The following is a 14865-nucleotide window of genomic DNA, read 5'->3' as shown; positions in this document are numbered from 1 at the left end:
ATATATATATATATATATATAATGTGTCTGTAAATGATCACAGGGCCTATGGAATGAATGGCTTCTGGAGGGTGACAGATGCACGCTGTTGTATGGATCTTTTTACTGATTGTAAATTAATTATGAAGCTGAATACAGGGGGGTAGCTATATTGTAAGCATGAAACGTGGGGTATGTGCTTGAGTGACATCTGTCATAAACTGCTGCATTTTAAACCGGGTTCATTCTGCTTCAGCCGTATCCGCAGATCTGTTTCCTTTCCCCCCCCTCTGTAGCTATATATCACTTTTAAACCCTGCATGATATTTATTTATTTTTTAACATATACCGCTTTTTCTAGTTCTCTGCAGTGGGCACCAGCTGGGTGTTTGCCCAGAGGGTCTGTGACTGGTGGTCCTCACTTTTCCCTCCCCCCTCCTCCTCCATCATCCATCTACAATGGACCAGGATTATGAGAGACGCCTCCTGCGGCAAATCAACCTCCAGAATGAAAACACCATGCCATGTGTAGGTGCAACACTTGTCATATGCATTTATTATATATCCGTTTTGAAATGATATGGTGTCGGATGCCATCGTTAACAATGGCAGCCTTCTGTATGGAGGGGATTATCGAATGATCAGGGGACCGTATTTGGTGAAGTTTTTTGTGCACCATACCTGCGGCAGATATTTACCTTATACTGGATCGCTGTATGTTTCCGGATATAATGTACCCGGCTGTTGGCGTGGTTGTTGGCCAATCGTTCTCTGGATTTAAAGAAACAGCTGCTTCTTTTATTTTAGGAGTCTTTTCCCCTCCCCCGTTCCCTCCTTTTTTAATTTTCTCCCTCCTTTAGCACACAGCTGAATGCACTTCTGCCATTTGGCCTGTAGGTACAGGGTTAACAATTTAGATTCCCACCCCTCCTTTGTTATTCTGACCAGCCCCTACTCAAAACCTTTATATCACTGGGTTATGCCACAGAGCACTGCACAACGCTTCACACGCGCATACACGCACGCACCTGCCTATACTGCAAGGTTTACAATGAAGAGACGCAATTGTGCACCGCTTAGTGCCATCCACAACTTCAAATCGGTGGTAAATACTATGGAGCGATTGACTAACAGCTGCTTTTTTGTATGTTTTATGTTTTGTTTAGTAGCTGGATGTCTTTTTTTTTTTTTGTTTTGTTTTTTTCTACATTGCCACTTTGTGTGTGTGTGTGTGTGTGTGTGTGTGTGTGTGCGTGCGTGCGCACTAATGTTTGACCTCGCTTTTTCCATTTTTTAATGGTTTAGACCAAAATTGTCAAAATGTTATGTGCTTGTTTTTCTGAATAGGTGACTGTCAATTGCCCTGATCTAACGGGCTTTAACCTTTCACCTGTTTAGTGTTGCACACAAAATATTTTATTGAATTTTCTTTCTATATAACTGTAAATGTGAGTGCTTTCACTAAGTATTAACTTTAGTACAATGTTTACTATTGATTAGTTGAGGCTCCTTTTTTTATAGCCAATGCACAGATGATGTTGACGTGCAAATTTAGCCAAATAATTTTGAGATTTGTTATTTACTAACGAGGCATACCACTGCATTTCTAGCTACTGTGCATATTTTTAGAAAAGTATATGTTAATCATGCAGTCTTGTTTTTCTGGCGTCTACTTTGCTTGGATCAACTACTTACAGTTGTTCTTTCTGCCTCATACAGGTGTCCGAGATGAGGAGAACACTAACCCCATCAAACTCTCCAATGTCTTCCCCCAGTAAACATGGGGATAGATTTATTCCATCAAGAGCTGGAGCCAACTGGAGTATTAATTTCCATAGGATAAATGTAAGTGACTACAGGTTGAAATGCTGTGCCATAGGTGTATGTAATTACTATTGTGTGCTTGTGTGATTCCGAAATGCCCATACTTCTATAATGATATTATCATGCTTTTTACTTGTGTATGTCTTCGGTAGCCAACTTTGCAGTTGGGCTGATCTGTGTCTCATAGTGGCCAAGTCACCTTGTGTATCGGCTCTGCAAGCCTTTGTTAGGGTTTCGGCTCTCCTACTTCTAACCTGGCTGCCGATTTCATGAGTATCCTTGCAGAAGTTCAGATTAGACTGAGTGACCACCTTCGCTTTGTTGGGAGGACAAGGAAGTTTTAGATCAGTGGTTTTAGAGGGTTCCTGTACAAAAGTGTATTTTAGTTTAAAATGTACTCTTTGAAAGCCCAGTTTGTCCTTAAAGGGGAAGTTCTTCTTGAGCGTAAAAAATACAGCGCTGTGTATGGTGATAGAGTTTAGCATTGACATAAACTGTTTTATCTCGTTTTGTTCCAACCAGTTTCTTTATCACCAGACATTGAGGCTGGCATTGCTGTCAATCGTGATATTTTGGGCGTCTTTCCTTGGCTTCATGGTAGCACTAATGAAGTTAATTTCTCTTAAGGCTTTTATTAGTCAGAGGGGTTTATTTGCTCATGGGCGAGCTGGTAGAGTTTGTGGGAAAGTTGTGGCTTCAACTCCTTGGTTTCCCTGTAGATTCTAAATGTCTGATGCAGAAAGAGCTTGGTTGGCCCTCTATAATGCATAGTTAAATCAGTGTAATCTCTTAAACCATTGAGGTTTGTTCTGCGCTATTCATCATAAAGGGCCAACACTTGCATGTTTATCTACCTTGAAGAGTTTAACTTGCCCTGCATAATGCATGATTCATTGTGTGAAAAGAGTTTGAAGAAATCTTATGAATTTAAATACACGTTATGCAAGGACAGCCAAACTCTTCCTGCAGCAGAAGCTCACTGGACTTGACACTTCATAACGTATAATCCTGAACCTTGTCCCTAGAGGAAGAAGCACTGGAGCCTTCAAAGTCTGTGTGCAGAGTTTTGTGCATGCCTGCCAGTAGTGTGAATGAATGAAACTTTGTTTATGGAATGAAGGGCAATGTGTGACATGTTTAATAGTATGATGTTATGAAATTTGCATAGGGTCTCTTGAAAATCGATTTTTAAAAGCTCTTCACCCACACCGTACCAACAAAATATCGAGTTCTTTTGCTCGTTTTCTTAGCTTAGGGTTTGTTTAAAGCATGGTGAATTCACCATGGATCATAAAGGACCACGGCCGGTTAATATCCTGCAAGAATTGCCATGCTGGCCCTACATAATGCATGTCGATCAGCTTTAAAGAAATACCAGTGATTTTTAAATACAGGACTGCCCTTTAGTGGATAGACCCCACTGTCATTCTGCTTTAAGTATTACAGACCTGGGGGTGGGGGATTGATGTGTTGGCTGTGGATAGCGTTGTAGTTTGAAAAAAGCCATGTGTTGGTTACCCTTAATATATGTAGACTGCTACAAGAAATATGCCATTTTTACCTGCCTACTCTGACAAATAAAAACCACTAGAAACCTAATCTTACAGTTTTTAACTGGCTATTGCTGTTTATTAATGGGCTATTCTCTTCTGCCTTCAGGAAAATGAAAAATCTCCTAGTCAAAACCGTAAGGCGAAAGATGCTACATCAGACAGTGGGAAAGGTGAGCGCATTCTTCCCATGTTAATAAGTTGTGGCACTGGTTTCATTTTTATTCTTCTTAAAGCAGTAACGGCCAACTTGCTGCTTACCATCTGTCAGTGAATTAGAACTGCCTTCGTGTTCCTGAGGTCTGCGTTTAACAAGGATTTTTTGTAAATGCATGTGGCCGTGGCTCAATCACACCTGTCGTTTTAGATTCTCAGCTGTTTGGTTAAAATATTCTAGATTAAAAAAAAACAAAACCCAGAAATAACTCCAAACAGCTGAATGATCACACTGTTATGCCTCACTGAGAGCGCTCTCTTAATATAGTAGTCATATGAAGATCGCTGGCCCTTGCTGATTGGGCCATTTCGTTTGTTGCAACTTTTAAAGCTCTACCTGGAAACTACTGGGCGATCGGGCTTATAAATGCGACAATTTGATTATTTAATACAATAAAACAAGCCAGTCATGAAAAGAAAGCTTGATATCCATCAACTAAGCATAAAAGCAAGATGATATATTAAGATTTCTTTTTTTTTTTTTTTTTTTTTTTTGGTGGGGGGCGGATGACCTGGCCAGCCAGTGAGAAATCGTAACATTGTGTAGCAATGGGTCTATGTTTGCTCAGATCCACTTTCACCCAACCCATAAGCCACAGGACAAAAATGTCTTTTTATGTTGTGCCTTTGTAACCTTTTTAAAATATTTAAAATGGCTTTTTTTTTTTTTTCTGTGATTCTCAATGTGACTTATCCCTTTCTTATCGTTTTCAGATGGCTTGGCGTACTCTGCGCTACTTAAAAACGAACTGTTGGGGGCTGGGATTGAGAAGGTGCAGGACCCCCAGACCGAGGATCGACGCTTGCAACCTTCCACACCGGAGAAAAAGAGCCTGTTTACGGTATTTTTTTTCTAACAAAGTTTTACTGCATTCTGCAGATAATGGATGTCTGACACAATTTATACGCATGAGACAAATGACATCAAGTCCATGTTTTGTGAAGCGGTATTGTAGTTGTATACAGCATTGGGCTGCTGTGACATCAAAGGACGTTTTCTTGGCTTCTACGTAGCTAATGGTGGTGGAGGTGTTATTGCTGGAAATCTAGGCTAGTCTATTAAAGTATTTCGGCATCTCCCATCAAAATGAAAAGTTCTGCAGTGAATTTCAAAAACGTTCTAGGTTTCTTTTGATTTTAGTTGCCGTCTTATTGATAAACACCACAACGAGTCAGATCATTATAGCAGAAATAATGAGATCCTTCTCCTGCTGAACTTTCCCATAGAACTTTCATGTTGTTTTGCTGGGTGTCCAAGCGGTAGGCAAGGCTTTTTAAACAGATGCCTTAAAAAAAAAAAAAAAAAAATGTATTCATAGTTAGTACTATGAATACATTTTTAGTTATACTATTTTTTAATTATACTATTTTTTCCCCCTTCCTTCCAGTATTCTCTAAGTTCGAAGAGATCAAGCCCCGATGATGGTAATGAGGTGTCTCCATACTCTTTGTCACCAGTGAGTAACAAAAGGTAAGGAGGATTGAATGTACCTTTTTGTTTTCCATTCCTTGGGTCTTTCTTTCATTAACAGGTCTGATTTCTTGCCTTTTTTTTAGCCAGAAGCTCTTACGATCTCCACGAAAGCCAACTCGTAAGATTTCAAAGATCCCTTTTAAAGTTTTGGATGCCCCTGAGTTGCAGGATGACTTTTACCTGAACTTGGTGGACTGGTCATCGCTCAATGTACTCAGTGTTGGCCTGGGTACCTGTGTATATTTATGGAGCGCATGCACAAGCCAGGTGGGTAGCATGCACATGCGTGCCTAGCATTTTGCTTTAGTACAAGTAACTATGCAGGGGCATATACATATTGTGCATGTAAGAGTTAATGTGTTCTGTTTCACCAGGTGACCAGACTCTGTGACCTTTCTGTGGAAGGTGATTCTGTGACCTCAGTCGGCTGGTCTGAGCGGGTAAGTGTTTTTGAAGGGTTCTTTTATGTCCGTATTTGTGAAAATCTTAATGATGGAATAAGTTGAAAGTAGTGAGATAGCATGTTCATAGTGAAGCTGTCAATTTTAATTAATTTGTGCTTAGTCCATAACTGGTTATAGAGTAGCTCATAAACTTTTTCCAGTATTTACTTGACTAATATACAGACAATCCTCAACAGATTACTTTCTAGTGATAGTAATAGAGTTTGGGTGATTAAAAAAAAAAAAAGTGAAGGAAGACCCACCCCCCACCAAAAACTGCAAAGAAAAAGTATCTAAAATATGTATGTCGGAATAATTTTTGCTCTATTGTCGTGTTAAAGCAAGAATTTCAATATTCTGTCTTCTCATGAATAACTTTAATTTGTGATACTTTATCTACATAGATAAAATAAATAATTTATAAGAACAATTGGGGAGATATTAGACTTTTTTTCACTCAAAGAAGTGTCTGCATGTATTGGTTTAATGGTATGTTTTGTTCCTATACATAGGGAAATTTAGTGGCTGTGGGCACGCACAAAGGCTTTGTTCAGATCTGGGATGCATCTGCTGGGAAAAAGCTGTCCACGCTCGAGGGACATACTGCTCGCGTGGGTAAGGAAGACTTGCGTGCCTTTTTTCTTTTAATAGATGGTGCAGGACTCTGCAGTTATTAAACACTTTATGCTTTTTGTTTAGCAAGCAGAGCACTTTGGTCATAGAATCACCTTGTAGCTTTAAAAGTGCGCGCTGCTTTCTTAGAATTCCAGAGATATTTTTATAAGTCTAAGTCTGTATCCGCTTGCTTTCTCTTGTAGGGGCACTGGCATGGAACGCAGATCAGCTCTCCTCTGGGAGCCGAGATAGGATGATCTTGCAAAGAGACATTCGAACGCCACCTGTCCAATCTGAAAGGCGGTTACAAGGTCACAGGCAGGAGGTGTGTGGTCTTAAATGGTCTACAGACCACCAGCTCCTGGCATCTGGAGGCAATGATAACAAGGTATAGATTTCTGATATTTGTGGATTCATGGGAGACATTGACCATTAAATAATCATTTTGTGTAAGAATAACCTGGTGGTATTGTATTCGTTTATCTAAACTGTATTTTTTTCTTTGCTGTAGCTTCTGGTTTGGAATCACTCTAGTCTGAGTCCTGTGCAACAGTATACAGAACATCTAGCTGCAGTGAAGGCCATTGCTTGGTCCCCTCATCAGCATGGTCTGCTTGCCTCTGGTGGGGGCACTGCTGACCGCTGCATCCGCTTCTGGAATACACTCACTGGCCAACCCCTCCAGTGTATAGACACTGGCTCCCAGGTCTGCAACTTAGCCTGGTCCAAACATGCCAACGAGCTGGTGAGTTGTTTAGTGTCTGGGTGTACAGTACCTATGGTCACTGTAAAGGAGTGCCTACCAACTCATTGGCAGGGTAGTTACCTGTTAGATTAACTTTTTTTTTTAATAGTCTTATAGCTTATATGGTTTTGATCATAGAAGTGGCATTTCAGTTTGTTCCCTCTGCTCAGTCCCTGAATCCATTATATATTTTTCTTGTGGACACTTTGTGTTTCCACACTGTACATACCATCCTTGGCTACAACAGGAATGCTCCTTTCTAACATTTTAGACCCAGTTTTCCAAAAGAATGAACCAATTCATTTTGTATAAAAGAAAATATCAACGCTATAAAAAGCCTAGACATAAAACTTAGTGTTGGTGACCTCACACAACAGTTGTGAATATTTGTAATGTGTGAGCAGAGGTAATCTGTGATTTGGTAGGCTTTACGTACTTGGTTAGCAATAATGTATAGCGAGAGGTATTTGTATATAAACTAAATATAACAGAGGAACATAGCTCTCTGGTGTGTTGTATTTGAGTGTTTTTGACTTGTGTAGTTAACATGAATACAAAGAGAAAATTCAATGCCTTTGACAAAATGAGTACTGAAGAATTATGCATTCTCCCTTTAACGGTATTTTCTCCATCTGTCTCTTCTCAACAGGTAAGCACTCACGGTTACTCTCAGAACCAAATCCTAGTGTGGAAGTATCCATCCCTCACACAGGTGGCAAAACTGACTGGACATTCCTACAGAGTCCTGTACCTGGTTAGTGTGTATTATTTCCTCGCATGCACTCATCTGGCTGTACATGCCCGACGAGGTAGCAATGAACTAGGTACCAGTGTAAAATCTTCAAGTCTTTGTTGCGCCAAGATCACAAGGTGGCAATTAACAGGGTCTCATTGGCTAGTTTTTATCTGTATTGTGAAACGTTACTCGTTGTACAGAACAGATTCTTTTTAGCGGTGCTCACTGGTTTCTTCTTCTTTCCGTAGGCCATGTCCCCCGATGGTGAAGCCATTGTTACTGGAGCTGGAGATGAAACTCTACGATTCTGGAATGTTTTTAGCAAAACTCGCTCTACGAAGGTTAGTAGATTTTAGGGAAGTCTATGTATAAATAGTGGTTTAGCCTGTATTCGCTTTGGGGAAGAAGTGCATGTTTTCATCTATTTTCCTTTTTTGGTTACTTGCTAAACTAAAAGGCTACAGATCATCTTTTTTGCAGAGCAATTAACATTGGCTTGCTTCTGCTGTTGGCTCAGTGATGCCCCTTGCTGATGGGGATATGTGACTGGTGGATCATAAAAATAGGAATTAATGTATAACCTATGTCATTTATCGATCTGGCTTCCTTTTGCTGATGATATCCATCGCACTACTAGACGATACTAAGCTCTGTAACGTGGTTAACACAATAGAGGACAGCGCACGATTACAAATGGATCTGCATAGGTTGGAGGCTTGGGCTGGGATGTGGCAGATGAGGTTCAACACAGATAAATGTAAGGTTATGCACATGGGGAAGAAAAATCCAGGCTGGGAATATGTATTAAATGGGAAAACACTGGGGACGACTGACATGGAAAAGGACTTAGGAGTTTTAGTTAACAGTAAATTTACCTGTAGCGACCAGTGTCAGGCAGCTGCTGCTAAGGCAAATAAAATCATGGGGTGCATCAAAAGGGGCATAGATGCCCACGACAAGGAAATAATTCTACCCCTGTACAAGTCACTAGTCAGACCACACATGGAATACTGTGTACAGTACTGGGCACCAGTGTACAAGAAAGATATAGTGGAGCTGGAGAGGGTTCAAAGACGGGCAACCAGAGTAATAAGGGGAATGGGAGGACTACAGTACCCAGAAAGATTATCAGAATTGGGGTTATTTAGTTTGGAAAAAAGACGGCTTAGGGGGGACTTAATAACTATGTATAAATATATAAGGGGACAGTACAGAGATCACTCCCAGGACCTATTTATACCCAGGACTGTATCTATAACAAGGGGACATCCTCTACGGCTGGAGGAAAGAAGGTTTCTACACCAGCACAGACGGGGGTTCTTTACAGTAAGAGCGGTGAGATTATGGAACTCTCTGCCAGAGGAAGTGGTTATGGCAAACTCAATAAAAGAGTTCAAAAGGAGCCTGGACGTGTTTCTTGAAAGCAATAATATTACAAGTTATGGATATTAGATTAATAGGGACAGAACGTTGATCCAGGGATTTATTCTGATTGCCATATTTGGAGTCGGGAAGGAATTTTCCCCCTGGTATGGGGCAATTGGCATCTGCTTCATAAGGGTTTTTTGCCTTCCTCTGGATCAACACAGTAGGGACACAATATGTATATAGGTTGAACTTGATGGACTTTGGTCTTTTTTCAACCTTATGAACTATGTTACTATGTTACTAACCTTCCTTTTTATTCCTTTGTAGGAGTCTGTCTCTGTTCTTAATCTCTTCACTCGAATCCGATAAACCGACTTTGGTCTGAACCTCCCTGAATTATCCCCATCAACGATAACCTGCCTTCAACCAAGACAAAGGCCTCCGGACCGTACAGGGATTCTAACAAAAACTTTACTCAATTGGGAGGCATTCAGTGACAATATTTGCATATTATATTCTGGGGAAAAAAATTGGATGAGAATGGACCATTCTCGATTAGGTGCCATGGGATGGATAATGGTGGAGCCCCCCTCTTTGTTATATAGATCTGTATGTAAGTGTGTATATAAATGCTGATGTATATCTTATCATTTGGAATTTAACTACATGTGATCCGTTGCAGCCCTCGCCACCAGTCAGAAGAGAAAAGGTAGCATATAACTGCATTCACCCCACCGCCGCCACCACCACGCGGACATTTCAGTACCTGTTATTATTATACAGGTTGCCATTTGCATGAGGAAGGGTTCCTGGTTTTAAAGGCTATACCATTCAGTGCGGGTTTCCGCCTGATCACCCTACATGTTACCTGTTTCGAATAAATTACAGTCCCCCAGGGAGGGCAATGAGCGTTTTTGTTTGAGGGGGGGCTTATTTTATGAATGTTTTGATGTCTATGCTTACTACTGCTGGTGCAATTTTTCATTTTACAGATGTTCTGTATTTTTAATGTTTAATTTAATGTCAATTACCAGATCAGTCTTTGTAATGACTGGGTCTTGCTCCCTGTGTTACATTTGTATATTTTACAGCCTTAGTGTGTTTTTTTTTTTTTTTTGTTTGTTTTTTTGTATGTGAATGCATGTGTGCAGGGGGATGGGAAGCGAACCCAAAGGGGGTAAAAGATAATTTGTACAAGGAAAGCACTTAACCTTTAGTTACTGAAATGTCCCCCTCTAATTATGAGGCATTGTACCCACTGGATGTGAAGGGGTTTATTTGATGAGAATGTGCTCTATGTTTCAAGATGGGTTCTTACTTTTATCCCCAGGAGGGGGAGGGTTGCAGCCTCTTTGTTTTTAAAGAACAAAAAAAAGCCACTTGTTGAAATTGTGATTTATTTATTATTATTATTTATTGCAATTTGTGTGCTAGTGTGTGACTGCAGGCTGACTGTGAAAGTGTGTTGTAGCAAGTGTGCCAACACTATGTTTTCACAAATAGGTTCCGTACATTTCCCACTTTTAAAGCATCATTTTGGCACTGATGTAGTAGGAAAGCTGATATTTTTCCTTGATCAATTAATTGCTCCGTAGAATAAATGACTCTTGATATGTTAAAAGTTGTTAAACGCTATATTTTTAAACATTCATCTACAACTTTTAAAGTAATCCATTGTGAGTCAACATGTCACCAGTATTACATTCCATATTTTGTTAGTGCTATGATTGTCAACCAGTTACCCTACAAAATACGCAATAACGTTTAATCTGATTTTTAATACATTTTTAACTGAAATACAAAAGTATAGCATGGAACCAGCACAAATAAAGTGGTCTGTTATTGTTCCAATTTTACTTCCAACACGTCGTATAACCTTTTTAGAAGAATCCGACAAAAATACTCCCTGGTTTAGTAATAAGCTAGTGCTTTCATTCCTTTTTTTTTTTTTTTTTTTTACACTATTGGTAATGAAGGGGGGTACAGAATTAGAATTAGGGAAACTATCATCAATGTGCTTAGCTGCAGATCATTGACAGAAAACCCTATTTTTGTCATTTTTACCATATGTTAAAGCAATATTCCCCTTTTCCATATTTGGTGAACTTGCGCAAAGTATACATCATTTTGTACAGGAGTAGTAGGGCCTTCTTTTAAAATACTATAAATAAACAAAACATAATAAAAACCTAAACTACAATAGAAAAATAAAATCAGATTTTTATTATCTTGCTTAGATTTTGTAAACGCCACACATAAACAATGGCCCAATTTATGTGCAGCACAATCTCCTGATCAATACCGGTTTTTGTACTTATAGTGGAAGTGTTATGTGGAATTATTTTTTTTTTTTTTTGGGGGGGGGGAAATTATTTTTTTTTTGCTGTTATCAGTTAAGTATGGCTTGTCCCTTTGGGGATATCTCATACATTTATTTTTTATTCCAGTGCTGTCATGGTGGCATCACTGATCTTCCAGTCAATGTTTTCCCCTTCTCCACCCGGAGGTGTGTTTGCTGATAAAAATTTGATCAGCAAGCAGGGCTACATAGACAATAATTGCAATAAGCCGTCTGGGGGAGCAATGTGAGAGCCCAGCTGGGTCTAGACCCTGCTGAGGCTCTCCTGTCCTCAAGTGAACTTCCAGTGGGTGGCAGTAGATCACAAGATCGGGAATTCCTTGAACAATAGTGGTGCTTGCGGCGAGCACACCATTACATACGATCGTTCAGCAGGAAGCCAGAAATGAGGGCGAGATTCCAGGCTGATCTCCCACGAAGCAGCAGGGAGATGTCCCTGCCGCTGCAACAAAGTCAATCGGGATGTACCTGTACATCCTAATGGGCTTTTTGGTGCAAGTTTTAAGGATGTACAGGTACGTCTTAAAGGGACTTAACTGGTTTAAAGAAACACAATCATCGTTAACAATATGAACTAGTGGATACCTATATGAATGCTGGGTATCTGACACAAATATTCTAGCATATGAAATATTAATCCAGTATTAAACAAATATTACTAGTTATATATTAGAGGCACAATACAGAACCTGGGTGCCTCAAGGTGTGCAAAGGTATATTTACAGGGGTGTCCAACCTGCGGCCTGCCAGCTGCTGCAGGACTACATCTCCCATAATGCTCTTTCAGCTAAGTGGCTGGCAGAGGAGTATGGGAGATGTAGTCTTGCAGCAGCTGGAGGGCCACAGGTTGGACACCCTTGGCATATGAGGTCAACCCCCACTCCTAAGAAGACAACTACAAACCTAAACTCTCAAAACAGCCAAGGAGAATAAATAACAGCAAGAAAATTCAAGGTCCTGTCCATAATGGGAGAAAGATGCTGATATTTTTTATTGAAGAATATTTCTATGAAGTGGCGCCTTGCTGTATTCCTCCAAGCATTCTGGAGAGCCGAAATAGAGGTTCATTGACTAAGTAAAATGTCATCTGGAAACAGACCCTTTTGATGTTTTCCTGCCACCTGGATTCCCGAAGTAAAACTAATGTAGCAGACCCTGGCCAATAGCAGATGAATATAACATGTAAATTGCTCAGGGAGATTATTCCCAATGTATCCCATTAAAAAAAAAAAACTGTTCTATGTTACAAATTCTTGCGCTAGCGTTTGTGAGCCTGACCCTGCTTCAGACGGAATGTATGGTGTCCTCATCTGCAACAACTTCTTGCTGAGTTTCATAGCTAAAAGTGTCTAAGTGTTTAGCAGATTGCCATAGAAACATCTTTACATTAAGTACACAATGGAAAAGTTCCAACTGACTGTGGGGCTCTCACATTGTGCGAAGAAACTCTTTTCCCACCCAGGTTCCTGCTTCTCCTAGGCCCTGGTGTGGAAAGTGCCACAGGGCCCCCATTTCAACAGCTGGTCTGTACCATCATTGCACCTAAACAATTTGTCGGTGCCTTCTTTGCCCCTTGCCCTCCCAATGTACACACGTGTAAACATTCATTCTAACACTGAAACTGTGCGAGCTGCCTTGGTTTCACCACAGGGTCACATGACGTAACGTGACCTTGATACTCTCCCATCTCCCCATGCTGGTTCAAAATAGTTTAGAAAGGGCTTTCCTGACCTGGACTGGTGCGGTCTCATCTCATTTCTAACTACAATAACTAAAGAATGCTTGCATCAAATTGCATGCAGTTAAACATATTTAATATGACAACAGGAGTGGAGTATGCCCTTTAACAGGGTCTGTTCCGCTGACTAACAGAAACCAGAGCATGTGCTACGAACAAAGCAACATCTGGTCAACCTACCAAAAATGGAGCTTGGGTGCTCTGAAGAGCTTCTCGTAGAAACACCGGAAAGCAAAAGGATGGAATTCTGTTTTGTATAAAAAAGGTCAAAATTAGAGTGCAATACAATGTTAATTTATTACTTTAAAGGTCTAGCCTAGATTTACACAGCATAAGTGAATTGTTGACTCCTCCGTCTCCTCCCTGCTATTCTTAATAGTGTTTGACAAACCTAGTGGTTGCTATGGTAAGCAGTACTAACAAACCCGTCCAGTCAGCTGGAACAGTGACAGCCATAAGTTTGTCTTTGCCTATCTGAGACCTGAGCAGACACAATGGATATTCCTAAAGATAGCAGCTATATCCCATACCGGACACTGGAGACAGAATTCCCTGCTACCAACAACAGGTAAAACCACTGACAACAGGATAATTAACAGCACCCATTATTCATTTTCAACTCAAGGGGTTTGGTTGTTCTCTACTAACATCAAGGTATCAGTAACTCTGACAGATGACCCCCAACTGTAATTTTATATAAACCCTCAAATACGGGTGAACCAGATGTTGAGTATATAAAGTATATATAGTCGAGAAACAGCGCCGCCATCAGAAATCTTGGGGTCCAGTACAAATCTGAAGAAGGAGCTCCTCTGCCCCATCCCACCCCATGTTCAGTTCTATCAGTCAATCAGTCACCTAAATGGGCTTTGTGTGCAAGCTACTGGAATGTCCAACACATCTATTGGATACATTTACCAAGAGCAGACTAGGTTTTTAAAAAAAGTTCTGCACTTTTAATGTTTGGTTTGGTATACATAGGGCATAATTTGGAAAAAAAATACATAATTTTCTATTTTTAAAATTATATCATGTCATGGGAACTACCGTACATTTTGACTTAAACTATGTATTTATGAATAACCTGAGTTGAAATAAAAATCTATAGGTTTTTCCAGTTAAATTGTAAGCTTTTTCTAAGACTGCGTACTATCCCTGAGGACTCAGTTAAAAGGTCTGTATATTACCTTTTACCAAAATAAAGATTTATAATTACTTTACCCTCTATTTTCTTTAAATTATGAAATCAATAATTGCTTCTCAAATGCCAATGTTTTTTCTGTCATAACTTTGCTTTATATAATGCCATGCACCCCACCGACATACTGAACCGCCTTTGTCAGTTTCAATATGGAGGCCACTCTAACCGATTGTGAATTTATTCTCTGGTAGACTGAACAGGCAGCAGACTCCTTGAGGGTGAATGTATTACTATAAGACAACCTCAGTATGTTTCTTGTAAGTGCTCAGTGGACCTCCCATCCTACTCAATAGGATGTAGCAACAGCCAGTTGAATGTATGCTAGAAAAGCGTAAGTGTTGAGCTACCATACAGGAGATTGGGTGCCATTGTGCCACTACTCTGCTTACACCAGGTTTTGTTCATTGAGCTCTTAGCTCCCTGGGCCGGTCAGCGGAGATCAAGTTGCACCACACTCTCTCATTACATTTCTTTTGGTTCATCTGTTTACAGTATGGAGCCTTTGTCTCTCCATGGATATTCCTCATACCCCATTTTGCAGCAAGCAATCCGCTGCAGGTCTGGACCGATAGGGGTAGATGTTAAAGCACAAACGCTCAATACAGAAAAGAATCGAG

General features: G+C 40.2%; 1 protein-coding gene across 2 annotated transcripts; it reads left to right on the top strand.

The window, feature by feature from the left end:
• Window positions 1–438: 438 nt before the first annotated feature.
• LOC149279388 (fizzy-related protein homolog) lies at window positions 439–9319 on the top strand. Of its 2 annotated transcripts, XM_089501249.1 has the most exons (13): window positions 439–507; window positions 1699–1824; window positions 3463–3526; window positions 4284–4411; window positions 4958–5040; window positions 5127–5310; window positions 5418–5483; window positions 5999–6101; window positions 6305–6489; window positions 6613–6846; window positions 7496–7600; window positions 7831–7923; window positions 9278–9319. In XM_089501249.1, the coding sequence occupies exons 1-13, from the start codon at window positions 439–441 to the stop codon at window positions 9317–9319; spliced, it is 1482 nt and encodes a 493-aa protein (XP_089357375.1). The 2 variants fall into 2 exon arrangements, with proteins under 2 accessions (XP_089357375.1, XP_089357377.1); XM_089501251.1 differs by lacking the exons at window positions 4958–5040; window positions 5127–5310.
• The last annotated feature ends 5546 nt before the right edge of the window (window positions 9320–14865 follow it).

This window comes from Sceloporus occidentalis, unplaced genomic scaffold (assembly GCF_023333645.1).
Source record: "Sceloporus occidentalis isolate IW3139 unplaced genomic scaffold, rSceOcc1.0.p SCAF_169, whole genome shotgun sequence".
NCBI lineage: Eukaryota > Metazoa > Chordata > Lepidosauria > Squamata > Phrynosomatidae > Sceloporus > Sceloporus occidentalis.
Note: the sequence above shows the minus strand (reverse complement) of the source record. Positions and strands in the feature narration are given on the sequence as shown.